This window comes from Geotrypetes seraphini, chromosome 11 (genome assembly GCF_902459505.1).
Source record: "Geotrypetes seraphini chromosome 11, aGeoSer1.1, whole genome shotgun sequence".
NCBI classification, from domain to species: Eukaryota; Metazoa; Chordata; class Amphibia; order Gymnophiona; family Dermophiidae; genus Geotrypetes; species Geotrypetes seraphini.
In genome coordinates, this window is record NC_047094.1 from 33,005,214 (window position 1) to 33,019,575 (window position 14,362).

Consider the following 14,362-nt stretch of genomic DNA (forward strand, 5'->3'; position numbering starts at 1 on the left):
CCTACTTCCCTAATTTGCAGATAGTATATATGTTCGTATGTGTTTACTAACCCAACCTGGTTCTGTTTAGTAATTTAATTTTAATTTCTTAAGACACTTTTTATTTGAGTACACCGCTTAGAAATTTGATTAAGCGGTATAAAATTTTTTTAAATAAACTTGAAACTTGAAAGGAAAAAAAGGACAATTTAATTAATTATGAATTTATAATGCATGTAATTAATGGGCAGACTGGATGGACCTATCATTTACTATGTAACAGTTCATCCTGCATCAGCCTTCACATTTCTCCTCCATCCCTCCCATTTCTACCCCTTCTCCAGGATACTTCAAGGCTCTTTCCAAGGTCAGCTTGGTGCCCCTTGCTGAACTCAGCCCTCCCATCTTAAGCCGAAGCCTCACTTGCACAGTGCAGGAAATTCCCCTAGGCTCATCCCCACCCTTGGTGTGGCTAGATCTGCCTCCCAGTGCTTCTGTCTTCTTTGACTTCCCATTGGCTAGATTCTAACCCCCCCCTAGTCTCCTTGACCTAAATCTTGGCCCAGTCCAGCATGAGATTAGTCATTGGAACTGGGAGAATGATCAGGAAGCTTATTAGCTTGCTGGCGATGTTAGTGATACTGGAAGCAGGTAGGGGCAGGCTCACTCAAAAGGAGGAGAGAAGTCAAAGAGCTTAGAATAGTGATGAATTTTTAACTCTTTCTGTACCAAAGTTATCACAGACTACGTTTGTACACGATATAACATGGGAAGCATGATAGAACATTGCATTCCGTTGCAGGCAGCCACAAATAATTCTAAATTGTGTTTCTGTAAACTTTTACAAATATATGCATCTCTTTTTCACATCGACAAGACTGCACAGAATCACCCCCTCCCCCCTTCCCCCTCTCCCAATTCATCTTCACCAGCAGTGACAGCCATTGGGACATAATAGCCCAGTAGAATGGAGTGAAAAGTCATTGCTTTGCCCCATTACAAGGCTCCCTGCCTTGCTGGATTCTGTAAAGGAAATGGATCAGCCAGCAGTGTGAGAGAACCTGTTTTTCGTACTCAAAGCAACAATCGAGAGACCCCGAGCTTTTTCCTCAAAAAGTGCTTAGGTTTCGCAATATATCTTGACTTTAGAAAGCAGATTAAAACTCAATTATTTAACAGGCCGAGTTCCTAATATTATAATTATAATCTTTTATTCTTTAAAGATTGTTATACCCTCCTTTTATGGCATATATGTATTTTTCTGATATTATATGCATATAACTTGTTGATTTTAATGATTTGCATTGTTTGTATTTCAATTTAATTGTTGTGAACCGCCTAGAACTTTCTGGGTATGGCGGTATACAAAATAAAATCATTATTATTAAAAAGGTGAAAGTGCTTCTCACAGTTAAGTAGCAGAAGCAGCTGCAATGGGCTTTTTTTCTCTCTCTCTATCTCTTCTTTACCTTGTGAACGACTTATTCCCATCCTTGTCACCTCCCCCTCCTTTCCAACTCATCCACACGCTCCCCCCCCCTCCCCTCTCTCTCTCTCTCCCTCTTTACTCCACAATCCAGTATCCCTTTTTTTTTTTTTTTTTTGCTTTCCACGATTCCACAAGTGCTGATCACTTGGAGCTGCAGTAGCTGAGACAAGAGGGGCGTCAGTAGAGCTCAGTCTGGAAGAAAGAGCAGCAGGAGACGAGGGATTAAGTACCGTTGGTCTCCCACAGGGGCTCCGGTCCAGCAGCGGATGATCAGAGCGGGCTGACCAGCCCCCGGAACGGAACTCTTCCTGCCTTATGTTTGGCTCCTGACATATCTCCAAAGCCAGGGTGAGAAATTTTTACCTCTCCCCCCGCCCCTCCCCCCTCCAAACACCATGAAGGGGACTCGGGCGATGCTCTGCTACTTCTTAACCGAGCTCGTCACTTTGGTGTGCCGGGCGCAGGGCAAAACCGGGCACCTGGGAAGCATCGTGGTGGTGTCCGGGCTCAATCACTCCAGCCCTGGGGATCAGGGCGCCTCCGAGAACCCAGCCGGGGGCTGCAGAGGATATTTCGACGTGATGGGCCAGTGGGACCCTCCTTTCAACTGCAGCTCGGGGGAATTCATCTACTGCTGCGGGACGTGTGGCTTCAGGTTTTGCTGCAAGTTCGAGCACGCGAGTTTGGATCAAAGTAAATGCTCCAACTATGACATGCCGGTGTGGATGAACGCTGGCAAGGCGCCCCCCCGGCTCGACGACCCCCTCCACGACCCCACCAGGGATAAGACCAATCTGATCGTCTATATCATTTGTGGAGTTGTAGCTGTTATGGTCCTCGTGGGGATTTTCACCAAATTAGGGCTGGAGAAGGCGCACCGACCTCAACGGGAAAACATGTCCAGGTAGGTCAGCCCTTCTGTGCCGCCACTTGGGGGTGTCCATCTTGCCTCAGATCAGCAAGAATTCTAAAGTTAACTTCTTAGCAACATAGCAAGCAGGTGCATGGCTAAAGTGTAGTTACTTACCTGTAGCTTGGGTTCTCCATGGACAGCAGGATAGTTCTTTCCGTTTGACCTATGCAGACTTTATTGATGTAAGTATTACCATAGTCTAATCTCGCTTTTTAACGCCTTTTAACGCATAATCTCGCTTTTTAATGGATGTTTAATGCCGGTAGAGTTAGCCTTTATTGATGTTGCATTTTTTGAGTAGGGTGAATTGCTTCCAGGGAATATTTGTGGTATCTTAGAGCGGCTATTATTTCGGAACTGTTGCTACCTTGCAAGATTTATTCTGCCTGTTAACCTACTGCAAGTAATATATATCATTTTCTACCTCCCGCACAATGGTTTTAATAACTCATATCCCTCCTCATCATGACCCCCCCAGCCCCACTTGCTGTCCCCCTCCCCACACTTCAATTTGTCTGGTGGGGTGGGGGGGGGGGGTTATAATGCATCCTTGATTTGCGCAGGTGAAGGGGACAGAAATGCTCAGAGAGGAAGGTGAGAGAACAAAAGGGGGGGAGGGGAAGAGCTCTGGCAAATCTGGTTACCTGCAGTGTGGCACAACGTTGCCGTGATTCGATTTTCCTGTAGGCACGATTTGGAGGCATTTGGCAAACAAACCAAAATACTGACAGCGACAGATCCGCGTCTAGATATCAATAAGCGTGCGCTGTTTTTCATGCATTAGAATTATTAGTGGACGACGCAATGGGGTGCAATCTGTCTCCTTCCCAACCCCCCCTCTCCCTCCCCGATAATTGTATCCATTCTGGTCTGCGAGAGAGTTTGCCTGGCTTTTTCTGTAGGCAATGGCAACAGAAAGCTCACAGCTTAGATGCCTCGCACAATTTCAGGTCTTACTGCAGCGCTCACATACTGTCACTGTTTCACAATCAAGAACCCAACCAACATTATTACGGTTTTTGTGTGTGTGTGCGTGTTTTTTTTAAAGTTTTCAGTTGGACTGAATCATTATGCAAATCCGAACCACAGGAAAGTAAAACAGATGGAATGAGACATTTGCAGATTAATGGAGCTCTAGGCCTTTTTTTTAAGTACTGTATAAATCGATTCCAGTGTCTGGGGTAACTTTGGAGATTTTGTTGTGCAGGAAGGAGGGTTTCTGTCTCAGTCGATGGTCATCGTGAAACCCCCCCCCAAAAAAAAAAAAAAAAAAAAGATAAAGGTTGTAGCCTTTCCACACAATAGCCCCCCAACCTTGGCAGCTCAGCCTGTGGAAGTTGGTAAATGCCATAGAAATGTGGTGGCAAGGCATGATGTATTTTCACCCATCTGCAAGTTTCCGCTTTTGCTCCATGTCTTTGCTGGACAAAGCAAATGCAACAGCCAGCAGAAGGAACTTGGCAGATGCACCAGCACTGCTGATCTGATCCTCTGTTCGCAGCTGACTATATCATGCTACGAGTGGACTAAGCAATAATCCAAATTAACACATTCCCCATGCATGGGCTATTTTTTTAATGCCCATTCTTTATGGCACTGCAGTTTCAACAGTAAGCTGACCTGTATTTGCAGAATGTATACATTTTCCCCTACATAAATGCCGCTAATCTATTCTTTAATGTATGGTAGAAGTTACTGAATAGGTCTGGTTAGTTCATTTGTCATGATTTTCTCTCTCTCTCTGTATATGTATATTTATACACACATTTATATATACCGGTAGTTAAATTTAATGACGTTTTGTCTCGGGATGTGCAGTTCTTGAGGAATATCTATATTGATTAGAATAAAAGTTCCTACAGAGGAGGGGGGGTGAAATGTGTAGAAAGACAACAGGTAACGAAGATTTCTTAGCTGGAGCTTATTGTGCAGGGTCAGATATCTTGAGGACGTAGGAGGGAGAATAGGTCCTCTCTCTCCCACCAGGTTTATTTATTTTTAAATCTTCCTCCCGAGTCCTCACTTTACTGGTAGGCCTGTGGCTTCCGCATTTGGCACAGAGGCTTCTCCCCACACACTGGATCACCCATTTTCATTGCTTATTCTAATACAGGGGTGTCAAAGTCCCTCCTCGAGGGCCGCAATCCAATCAGATTGTCAGGATTTCTCCAATGAATATGCATGAGATCTATTTGCATGCACCGCTTTCATTGCATGCAAATAGGTCTAATGCATATTCATTGGGGGAAATCCTGAAACCCCGACTGGATTGCGGCCCTCGAGGAGGGACTTTGACACCCCTGTTCTAATAATAATGATGCCCTTATTATTTTTATTTTGTAGTGCGTCCAAACGTTTCTTTCCCAAGCAGCTTACAATCTAAGTGGATATCTGAAGCAATGAGAATTAATGCGACTTTGCCCAAGATTGAAGGGAGTGTCAGTGGTAGAGTATGACTTCTGGTTTCCCTGACAGAGCCGATTGCCCCGCCCCCTTGCAGGTCTTGCCCTGCATCAGCCCCTGCTGTTCCAGTACAGGCAGTCCCCGAGTTACAGACGCCCGACTTAAGTACTACTTATACATAAGAACGCGGTTGTGGCTGCATCTGATTTGACTGAGCAGTATTTCCAGTGGCACAGACTTTCTACACATTCCACCCCCTTCTCCTGTAGCAGATTCAGGAATGATGCATGATCACGTTTAGAACAGTGTGTGGTTGTGCATGCTGTACCTTAGAAGGAACACTGGTAGGGACAGTTGGCTCTTTTGTTAGCTGGGAGCAGAGGTAAGCAGCGAGAATCTTAAAATCTACAAGTTCAGAGTTACGTACAAATCCAACTAAGAACAGCTTTAAAAACGTAACTCGTTCTTAACCCAGGTACTGCCTGTATAGGAATTATCAAGCCATTGCGACCTCAATGATGAGGCTGGCTCTTAGGCATTGGTAGAATGAGGCATTATGACATCACAATATCAGCTCTAGAATGTTGCTACTCCTTGGGATCTTGCCAAGCACTTGTGACCTGGGATGGCCACTATTGGAAACAGGATACAGGGCTTGAGGGACCTTCGGTCTGTCCCAGGATGTCAACTCTTATGTTCTTATGTGAGTCAAGCACAGGCAATCCCTGAGTTACAGACGCCCAACTTAAGTATGACTCGTACTTAAGAACGCAGTTGCGGCTTCATTTGATTTCACTGAGCAGGATTTCCAGTGGCCTAGGCTCCTACACTTCTCCTGCATCAGATTCAGGAATGACGCATGGCCACTTTAAGAACAGTGTGTGGTTGTGCATGCTGTACCTTAGAGGGAACACTGGCCGAGGAACAGATGGCTCTTTTGTCAGCTGGGAGCAGAGGTAAGCAGCGAGAATCTTAAAATCTACAGGTTCAGAGTTGCGTACAAATCCGACTTAAGAACAGCTTTAAAAACATACCTCGTTCTTAACCCGGGGACTGCCTGTACTGAGACCACCAGAGAGTTCTGCCAGTGTGTACTCAGTCCACCCCAAACACACATACAGCTCTGCCGCAGCTCCTCACTCTTGTCACACAGAACTACTACTATTTATCATTTCTATAGCGCTGAAGAGTTCCGCCACTGCGCCTCACACGTGCCATGCAGCAACCCCCTACTATTCCAGTACTGAGACATTCCCACACACTTGTGCCATTGTAACTCTAAGTGGGTGCTTATGGCAGGGGTAGGCAATTCCGGTCCTCAAGAGCCAGAGCCAGGTCAGGTTTTCAGGATATCCACAATGAATGTGTATGAGATGGATTTGCATGCAGTGCTTCCTTGAGATGCAAATCTATCTCATGCATATTTATGGTGGATATCCTGAAAACCTGACCTGGCTCCAGCTCTCGAGGACTGGAATTGCCTACCCCTGGCTAAGGCAACAGGAGACCAAGTGACTTGCCTAAGGTCACAAGGAATGCCAGCAGAAGTAGGATTTTCACTCGGACTTTCTTGCTTTCAGCTGATCTAACCAGACAGGAAATTTTCTCATTAGATTTCTCCTTTTATTAGAAGTTCAACACGACTTCTCAGCTATTTGCTTCTTCACATCTGGTTAGTTTTCTAACCCAGTTTTTTTTTTGTTGTTGTTAATGAACAGAACCAGCACTTACACCATATGGAGGCCAGACTTAGTTACATTTCCTTTCATTGCATGGTGTTCTTATGTAGTTTGAAACAGCAAATCTCCCTCTAACCCAGGGGTGGGCAACTCTGGTCCTCAAGGGCCGGAATCCAGTCGGGTTTTCAGGATTTTGCCAATGAATATGCATTGAAAGCAGTGCATGCAAATAGATCTCATGCATATTCATTGGGGAAATCCTGAAAATCCGACTGGATTGCGGCCCCCGAGGACCGGAATTGCCCACCCCTGTCCTGTCCTGTCCACTGCAGCTCCAGAAAATTTGGACTACAAAAGTCTGAGTACAGACAACAAAAAAAAAGAAAGAAATACAGTACTGGATTATCACGTTCAACAAAGCAAACTCAAAATAATGAACGATTGGAAGAGATAGCAGTGAATATCTGATTACACATCTTACAGCACATCTCAAAATTAAGAGGACTATGAATGACCTCCATCCGCCTCCATGCCCTGCTGAACTGCTTAAGGATCGATAAATGCTTTCAAGTGTGATGGTCAAAAAATATGCACCATGTAAACATTTCTAGGGACATCAATGAGTCCTTGTCATAAAAACATGAACACATTTTCTTGCACTCTTGGAATACTTTTAGAAACATCCAGATAGATTCATATTCTTTATCTCCGAAACGATGTCTTCATTTCATGGAAAAATAAATGAAGAACCAGATTCTTATCTTATTGCAACAGAAGGATCACTAACATAGGTCTAATCTCCTAATTAACGCTTGGCTTTACTAAACCTGGGCCAGCCGGGTAAATGCTCCAACGTTCATTGGAATAGAATGAGCACCAGAGCATTTACTTGGCTGGCCAACGGTAAGAAGCTGTTCCTTGGTTTAGTAAAAGGAGCCCTATGAGATCTTCCTATCAAACCAGTAAGGTCCAAATTGTTTAAAGATACAAGGGGCCACTGAAAAGTTCTCAGCCCAACCAACATAGTTGGGGTAAGTCTCGATCGAAGGCCATACACGTAGTCTAGCAATTTTCAATTTATTTTTGTTCCGTATTTTTCCAATGGAACAAAAAAAGTGGAAAATCACTGGACTAACCCCCTCTTTTACTAAGGTGCGCTAACCGATTAACACGCACTAATTGAATTAGTGCACGCTAAACGCTAATGTATCCATAGATTAACATGAATGCATTAGTGTTTAGCGTGCACTAAATCGATTAGCGCACCTTAGTAAAAGAGGACCGTGGTGTCTAGCCCTTGATGGAGACTGCCCCAACTTTGTTGGTTGGACTTAGAACTTTTCAGTGACCCCTCGTAACTGAGGTATTTCTGCTCTTTGGGATATTTTGGGATCCACTTCAATTAGAGCAGCTTTTGAAAGGTAATGAGAAAGAATAGTTTCATATTAAAGTATACAATGCCTATATTTTTGTTAGGATGTTTTTTTAATGTCTTAATAGATTGCTAATTATGTTTTTTCTTGAGTTAGTTAACACAGCTTCCCTTGTGGACTGGATGGATTTCTATATGTATTAAATGTAATGTAAGTTTTCTCTTTAATGGATTTCCATTCTATATTTATTCAGTACAGAAAAATGTTATATAATTATTAAATAAAACAAAGAAAGATAGTAAACAAAGTAGGACTAAAGGGCCACTTTTCCCAAGAAGAGAAGTATATAATGAAATGCCTCAGGATCTTTAGAGGGACCGGTGTTATTTAAAAAGTGTTGGTTTAGAAAAAGAGCAATGATCTAGGTTACCAAATTGGAGATCGTATCGATTGATTGTGAGGCATTCCAGGAGAACCTTGGAAGGTAGAGGAATGAGCATCTAATGGCAGAAGATATTTAATGTGGAAAAGTGTAAAATATGCATTTAGGAGAAATAATGTTAACTATACATTATGGGGGAAATTCTATAACCAGCCCCTAAATTTAGGCATCGGTAGGTACCCTGCCGATGCATAAGTAATTGAAAAATGCAATCAGTAACAGCAGGGTTAAAGCACCTACCAATGCCTAAATAAAAGACGGCTGAAATGGCCACTGGAATCGTGGCTAGGTAGCTGCTTTAGGCCACGGAATGCCAAAGTAGGCATGGCCAATGTCCGAAGTGGCATTAGGCGATCTAAAGTGGCTACCCAGCTGCAGATCATGCCAAGATAGGCAGTTGAAATGTAGGCCTGGAAAACCTTGGCCTACATTTCAGCCGCCTATATTTGCCTAGACCGCAGCAGCCGATCGCGGCAGGGGCGTCGGTTGCAGAATCGCGGCTTATGTAAACAATGCATAGTTCCATATTAAGACTCACCATAATTTCTTCTTCTGAAACCAGGTGTTTTAGCTATAGGGGCTACTTTTTATTTAAGGCAACCTTGTAAGTGTATAGTGAATCACCGCCAGATCAAGTATGTTTTCTTTGAACCATTTCAGTTAACTAATTTCTTGGTATCATCTCGTCTGAAGGAAGAACAACATCATTAGCTCATTATTTAATATAGGCATTAGTCCTCAGCTCTACAGTTTCATATTAGTGATTATTTTCTTAATATTCTCGCATTTTGTTAATCTTGGATCCTAATGTAGGACTTGAGTAAAGTTGGCATATATATATATTTTTCTTTTTTCTTTTGTCTTAATGTTAATCTGATGTAATATGTTTATATGTTAAACTTCTTTCTGTACAAGTTAATATGCTTGATATAAGTTTGAAAATGATAAATAAATAAAAAAAAAAAAAAAGACTCACCATTTAGCAAAAGGACCTTGGCATGTTTGTGAATAATACGTTGAAATCCCAGCTGTGCGGCATCTGAAGATGCAAACCGTGACAGGAATTATTTGTAAAGGAACAAAAAATAAAACTGGAAATATAACAGTGTTTAATGGCATTCAAAATACCACCTTTCACAGAAGAAAGTGATTCACAATCAAAACAATATTGAGACAGAAAAGAGCTACAATATCATTGAGACAGAGGGTTAGGAAAAGAAAGAGAAAAGGGGGAAAGCAGGCAGGATGGCCAGTCCACACTACAATCCTGATGGAAAGGTCAAAAAGAAAAAGGAATACCTCTATATTGATCTACTAGCTCAGGGGTAGGCAATTCTGGTCCTCGAGAGCCGGAGCCAGGTCAAGTTTTCAGGATATCCACAGTAAATATTTATGAGATAGATTTGCACCTCAAGGAGGCAGTGCATGCAAATCCATCTCATACATATTCATTGTGGATATCCTGAAAACCTGACCTGGCTCCGGCTCTCGAGGACTGGAATTACCCACCCCTAGGATAGACCATGAAAGCCCTTATCTGCCCTCATCTACTAATGTTACTATCTCCCTCTCTTACTAAGGTGCGCTATGCTTTTTAGTGTGCGATAAATATTAGCATACATGTTATCTTATGGACATGTTAGCAGTTAGCGCACGCATTGATTTAGTGCGGACTAAACACGCGCTAAAACGCTTAGCACACCTTAGTTAAAGAGGGTCTATGTAATTATTTATCCTTTTATATAGAACTAGGACTAGGGGGACACTCCCGGAGACTGGTATCAGACTGAAACCAAATTTAAGAAATTCTATTTTTTTTTTTCCAAGTCAATTGAACTGTGGAATTTTCTGCTTGAGAATATGGTTACATTCTGTAAGTTTGCAACAAGACATGGGCACATTTCTCAATTATTAGCCAGGCAGGCTTGAGGATTGCCAGATACAACAATGAGGCAGAAATAGTCAAAAAGGGTTCACAAAGGGGACGCTCAGGAACCAAAACTGTGCACACCACGCAACACGCGTAAAAATAGCAGAATGATATCAGTTGTTAAGGGTGCTCTCAGTGTGAGCCCCGCCCTCCAGCCGCCCACATTTTTCTTCGTCGGGTTCCTGGGTTCCTGAAGAAGGGTTCTTCCCCGAAACCAGCTCGGTTGAACCTGTTTTCCGGACGCGTTTCACTTTTGTGCTTTTGAGATGAGTTCCTGCTTCATTTTTCAGTTAAGTTACCTTTTTCTGATGTTTTGATTTTGTGCTGGGGTTTGGCTGGTAGGGTTCATGTAGGGGTCGCTCAGGTCTCACCTGTTATTCACTTTAGTTGATTTACTCGCTGTTGATTTGTGAACATTTTCACTTTGATTTATTGCATGCCCAGGGTGCTCAGTGATGGTGTGTGGGTGGGGGTATATTACCTCTACCTGAGTTACAAAGTATTGGAGCTGTACTCACTTGAGGAAAGAAGAGAACGGGGAGATATGATTGAAACGTATAAGTACATCACGGGACGCATCGAGTCAGAAGATGATATCTTCTGGCTCATGGGACCCTCGACCACCAGAGGGCATCTGCTGAAAATCAGGGGAGGGAAGTTTCATGGCGACTCCAGGAAGTACTTCTTCACCGAAAGAGTAGTGGATCATTGGAACAGACTCCCACTCCAGGTGATAAAGGCCAGCAGCGTGACGGATTTTAAGAGAAAATGGGATACTCACGTGGGATCTTTAAGGGAGTAAATTCAGGGGAGGGGATACTTGGAATGGGCAGACTTGGTGGGCTATAGCCCTTTTCTGCTGCTTTTTTCTATGTTTCTATGCTTGCTCACACTGTGAGCACCCTTAACAACTGATATCATTCTGCTATTTTTCACGCGTGTTGCGTGGTGTGCACAGTTTTGGTGCCTGAGCGTCCCCTTTGTGAACCCTTTTTGACTATTTCTGCCTCATTGTTGTATCTGGTTTAGGTTTTGGCAGTAATATTTGGAGTGTGTTTTGTTGTTTATTGAGGATTGCCAGAGCAAATTGATCTCCCCATTAAGACCTGCCTGGAAACTTGACCATTGTCCAAGACAAGATTGTTAGGCTCAATTGAACACTAGTCTGATCTAGCATGACAGTTCTCATTTTCTTATAAGTCACATTATTCATTACCTCAAATGTATAGCCTCCTATGAGTCTGTCAGCGTGGAAGGAACTGGACATGAAGTCAAGAAGTTACCAAAAAATAAATGAGGGGACCATTCTGATTCTAACACAAGGGTAATGTTTACTATGCTGCTCCTTGTGACCCTGAGCAAGTCACTTAATCCCACCATTGCTCCAGGTACATTAGGTAGAGTGTGAGCCTGCCGGCACATATAGGAAAAAATGCTTGAGTACTTGAATGTAAACCACATGCTATAAGTGGTATATAAATACTAAAATAAATAAAAATAAAGATGCTAGGAATTATTATAAAAGGGATGGTTAACAAGACTAAAGATATTATAATGCCTTTGTATCGCTCCATGGTGCGACCTCACCTGGAGTATTGTGTTCAATTCTGGTCTCCTTATCTCAAGAAAGATATAGTGGCGCTAGAAAAGGTTCAAAGAAGAGCGACCAAGATGATAAAGTTTAAGTTTCAAGTTTAATATAAATTTGATTGATCGCTTATTCAAAATTCTAAGCGATGTACACGTCGGTAAAATTACAAAATTTAGGGGACAACACAGAAGACAAAAACTAAATCTTGTAAGACATATTAAAAACTAAGATTACAAACATAATAAAACAAAAGGAAAGAAAGGGAAGAGAAATACAAGTTGTTTTATAGTAAATAAGATATTTATGGGGAAAAACAATGGGAAGGGAGAGATCCATGTACTTCAGAGAAGTTATGAAGTGCAATCGAAATAAAGCTACTAGTCAGGGGATAGAACTCCTTTCATATGAGGAAAGACTAAAACGGTTAGGGCTCTTCAGCTTGGAAAAGAGACAGCTGAGGGGAGATATGATTGAAATCTACAAAATCCTGAATGGAGTAGAATGGATGCAAGTGGATCAATTTTTCACTCTGTCAAAAATTACAGACTAGGGGGACACTCGATGAAGTTGCAGGGAAATACTTTCAAAACCAATAGGAGGAAGTATTTTTTCACTCAGAGAATAATTAAGCTCTGGAACGTGTTACCAGAGGTTGTGGTAAAAGCGGATAGCGTAGCTGGTTTTAAGAAAAGTTTGGACAAATTCCTGGAGGAAAAGTCCATAGTCTGCCCATGCTCGAGAAGGCTGAGGAGATATATGATTGAAATCTACAAAATCCTGAATGGAGTAGAATGGGTACAAGTGGATCGATTTTTCACTCTGTCAAAAATTACAGACTAGGGGACACTCGATGAAGTTGCAGGGAAATACTTTTAAAACCAATAGGAGGAAATATTTTTTCACTCAGAGAATAGTTATGCTCTGGAATGTGTTGCCAGAGGTTGTGGTAAAAGCGGATAGCGTAGCTGGTTTAAAGAAAGGTTTGGGCAAATTCCTGGGGGAAAAGTCCATAGTCAGTTATTAAGACATGGGGGAAGCCACTGCTTGCCTTGGATCGGTAGCATGGAATGTTGCTACTCTTAGATTCTAGAACTTTGCTACTCTTTGGGATTCTAAAATTCTGCTTCTCTTTGGGGATTCTGTATGGATGTTGTTACAATTTGGGTTTTGGCCAGGTACTAGTGACCTGAATTGGCCACCGTGAGAACGGGATACTGGGCTTGATGATTGATCTGACCCAATAAGGCTATTCTTATGTTCTTATGACTTAAAGCAGAACTACATTTCAGTGTAGGAGTCAAAATCAATTTCAAGGGTTTTTTAAATGGCAGTTTATTCCTGCTTTTTTTGCTGCTGCCTATCTACGATATCGTGGGTGATGCTTGGCATACTTTCTTGTATAAGTTTGTGAACGGTTTCATGAAATTGACTTATGACTCCTGAGGCAGTTCTGCTTTGAGTCTTATAAGTGGATGCATAATACAATGTTATGCATATGTTGGAATCAGATTGGTCAGTCCCATTTTTTGGTTTGCCTTATTGTTTTTTGCTTTAGGGGGGGCTTTTCTTCTTCTCTCTTTTTTTATTTTTTTTTTGCTTATGCTCATCAAGAAGTTACCTGCATGTCAACCCTACATAGACCAGCTTTTGTGCATTTCAAACAATCGAGAAAGCGCTATTAATTTCATTTTGATGAATCTGTCTACACAGGAGCTGTCAAGATTATGCTGCTGAACATTTGTGAAATGTTCCGATTAAGCTGTGGCTAGATAAGCACTAGCATATTGCATATATAATCAATAATAATAAAATGCTAGAGGCGCATACGCTCTTGAAAATTCGTGAGCGGTGGCGCCGTGAGGTGTGCTTCTGTGCCAGTCCTCACGGCGCCTGCGCGTGACTGTGCAGAAGACACCAGCGACTCCTCCCTCCCGCTCCTCTTCAAAGCGGCCTGCTGAGGTTCGCCAGCCGCTGTAGCGAACCTCGTAAGCCGCTCTCCACTTCCGTGCAGAAGAAGGAGTCGCCATGTCACCTCCCGCCCTCACTCGCCGCTGCCGCCGCTGATCCTCCTCTTCAGAGCAGCCCGCGATCGTGGCCGGCTTTAAAGAACCTCGCAGGCCGCTCTCCAGCTTCAGTAGCATGCTCCCTCTGACGCACGGGATCGCGTCAGAGGGAATGTGCTACCGAGTTGGAGAGCAGCCTGCGAGGTTCGCTAAAGCCGGCCACCACGATCGCAGGCTGCTTTGGTGAAGAGGAGCAGGCCAGAAGACGCCTGGATGTTGAGAGGGTAAGAAGGGAATCAATACCGGGAGCCAGGGGGAAAGGGAAAGGGGGCTGCTTTGGGGGGAGGGGTGTGCTGGGGGGAGACAGAAGGGGCCATGGAGAGATAGGTGGAGGGAAAGGGGGCTGCTTTGGGGGGAGGTGTGCTGGGGACAGACAGCTTTGCTCGGGGGGGGGGGGGGAGACAGAAGAGGGCCATGGAGAGACAGTTAGGGAGAGGGAAAGGGGCCTGCTTTGGGGGGGAGGTGTGTCCTGAGGGCAGACAGCTTTGCTCAGGGGGTGG

General features: G+C 43.3%; 1 protein-coding gene across 1 annotated transcript in view; it reads left to right on the forward strand.

Moving 5' to 3' along the window:
* Positions 1 to 1,863: 1,863 nt before the first annotated feature.
* The window catches only part of SHISA9 (shisa family member 9), a 452,554-nt gene continuing 440,055 nt past the window's right edge, over positions 1,864 to 14,362 (forward strand). Inside the window, exon 1 of the mRNA XM_033962857.1 lies at positions 1,864 to 2,372. Coding sequence (XP_033818748.1) covers positions 1,864 to 2,372 — 509 coding nt within the window. The remainder of the gene's footprint in view (positions 2,373 to 14,362) is intronic.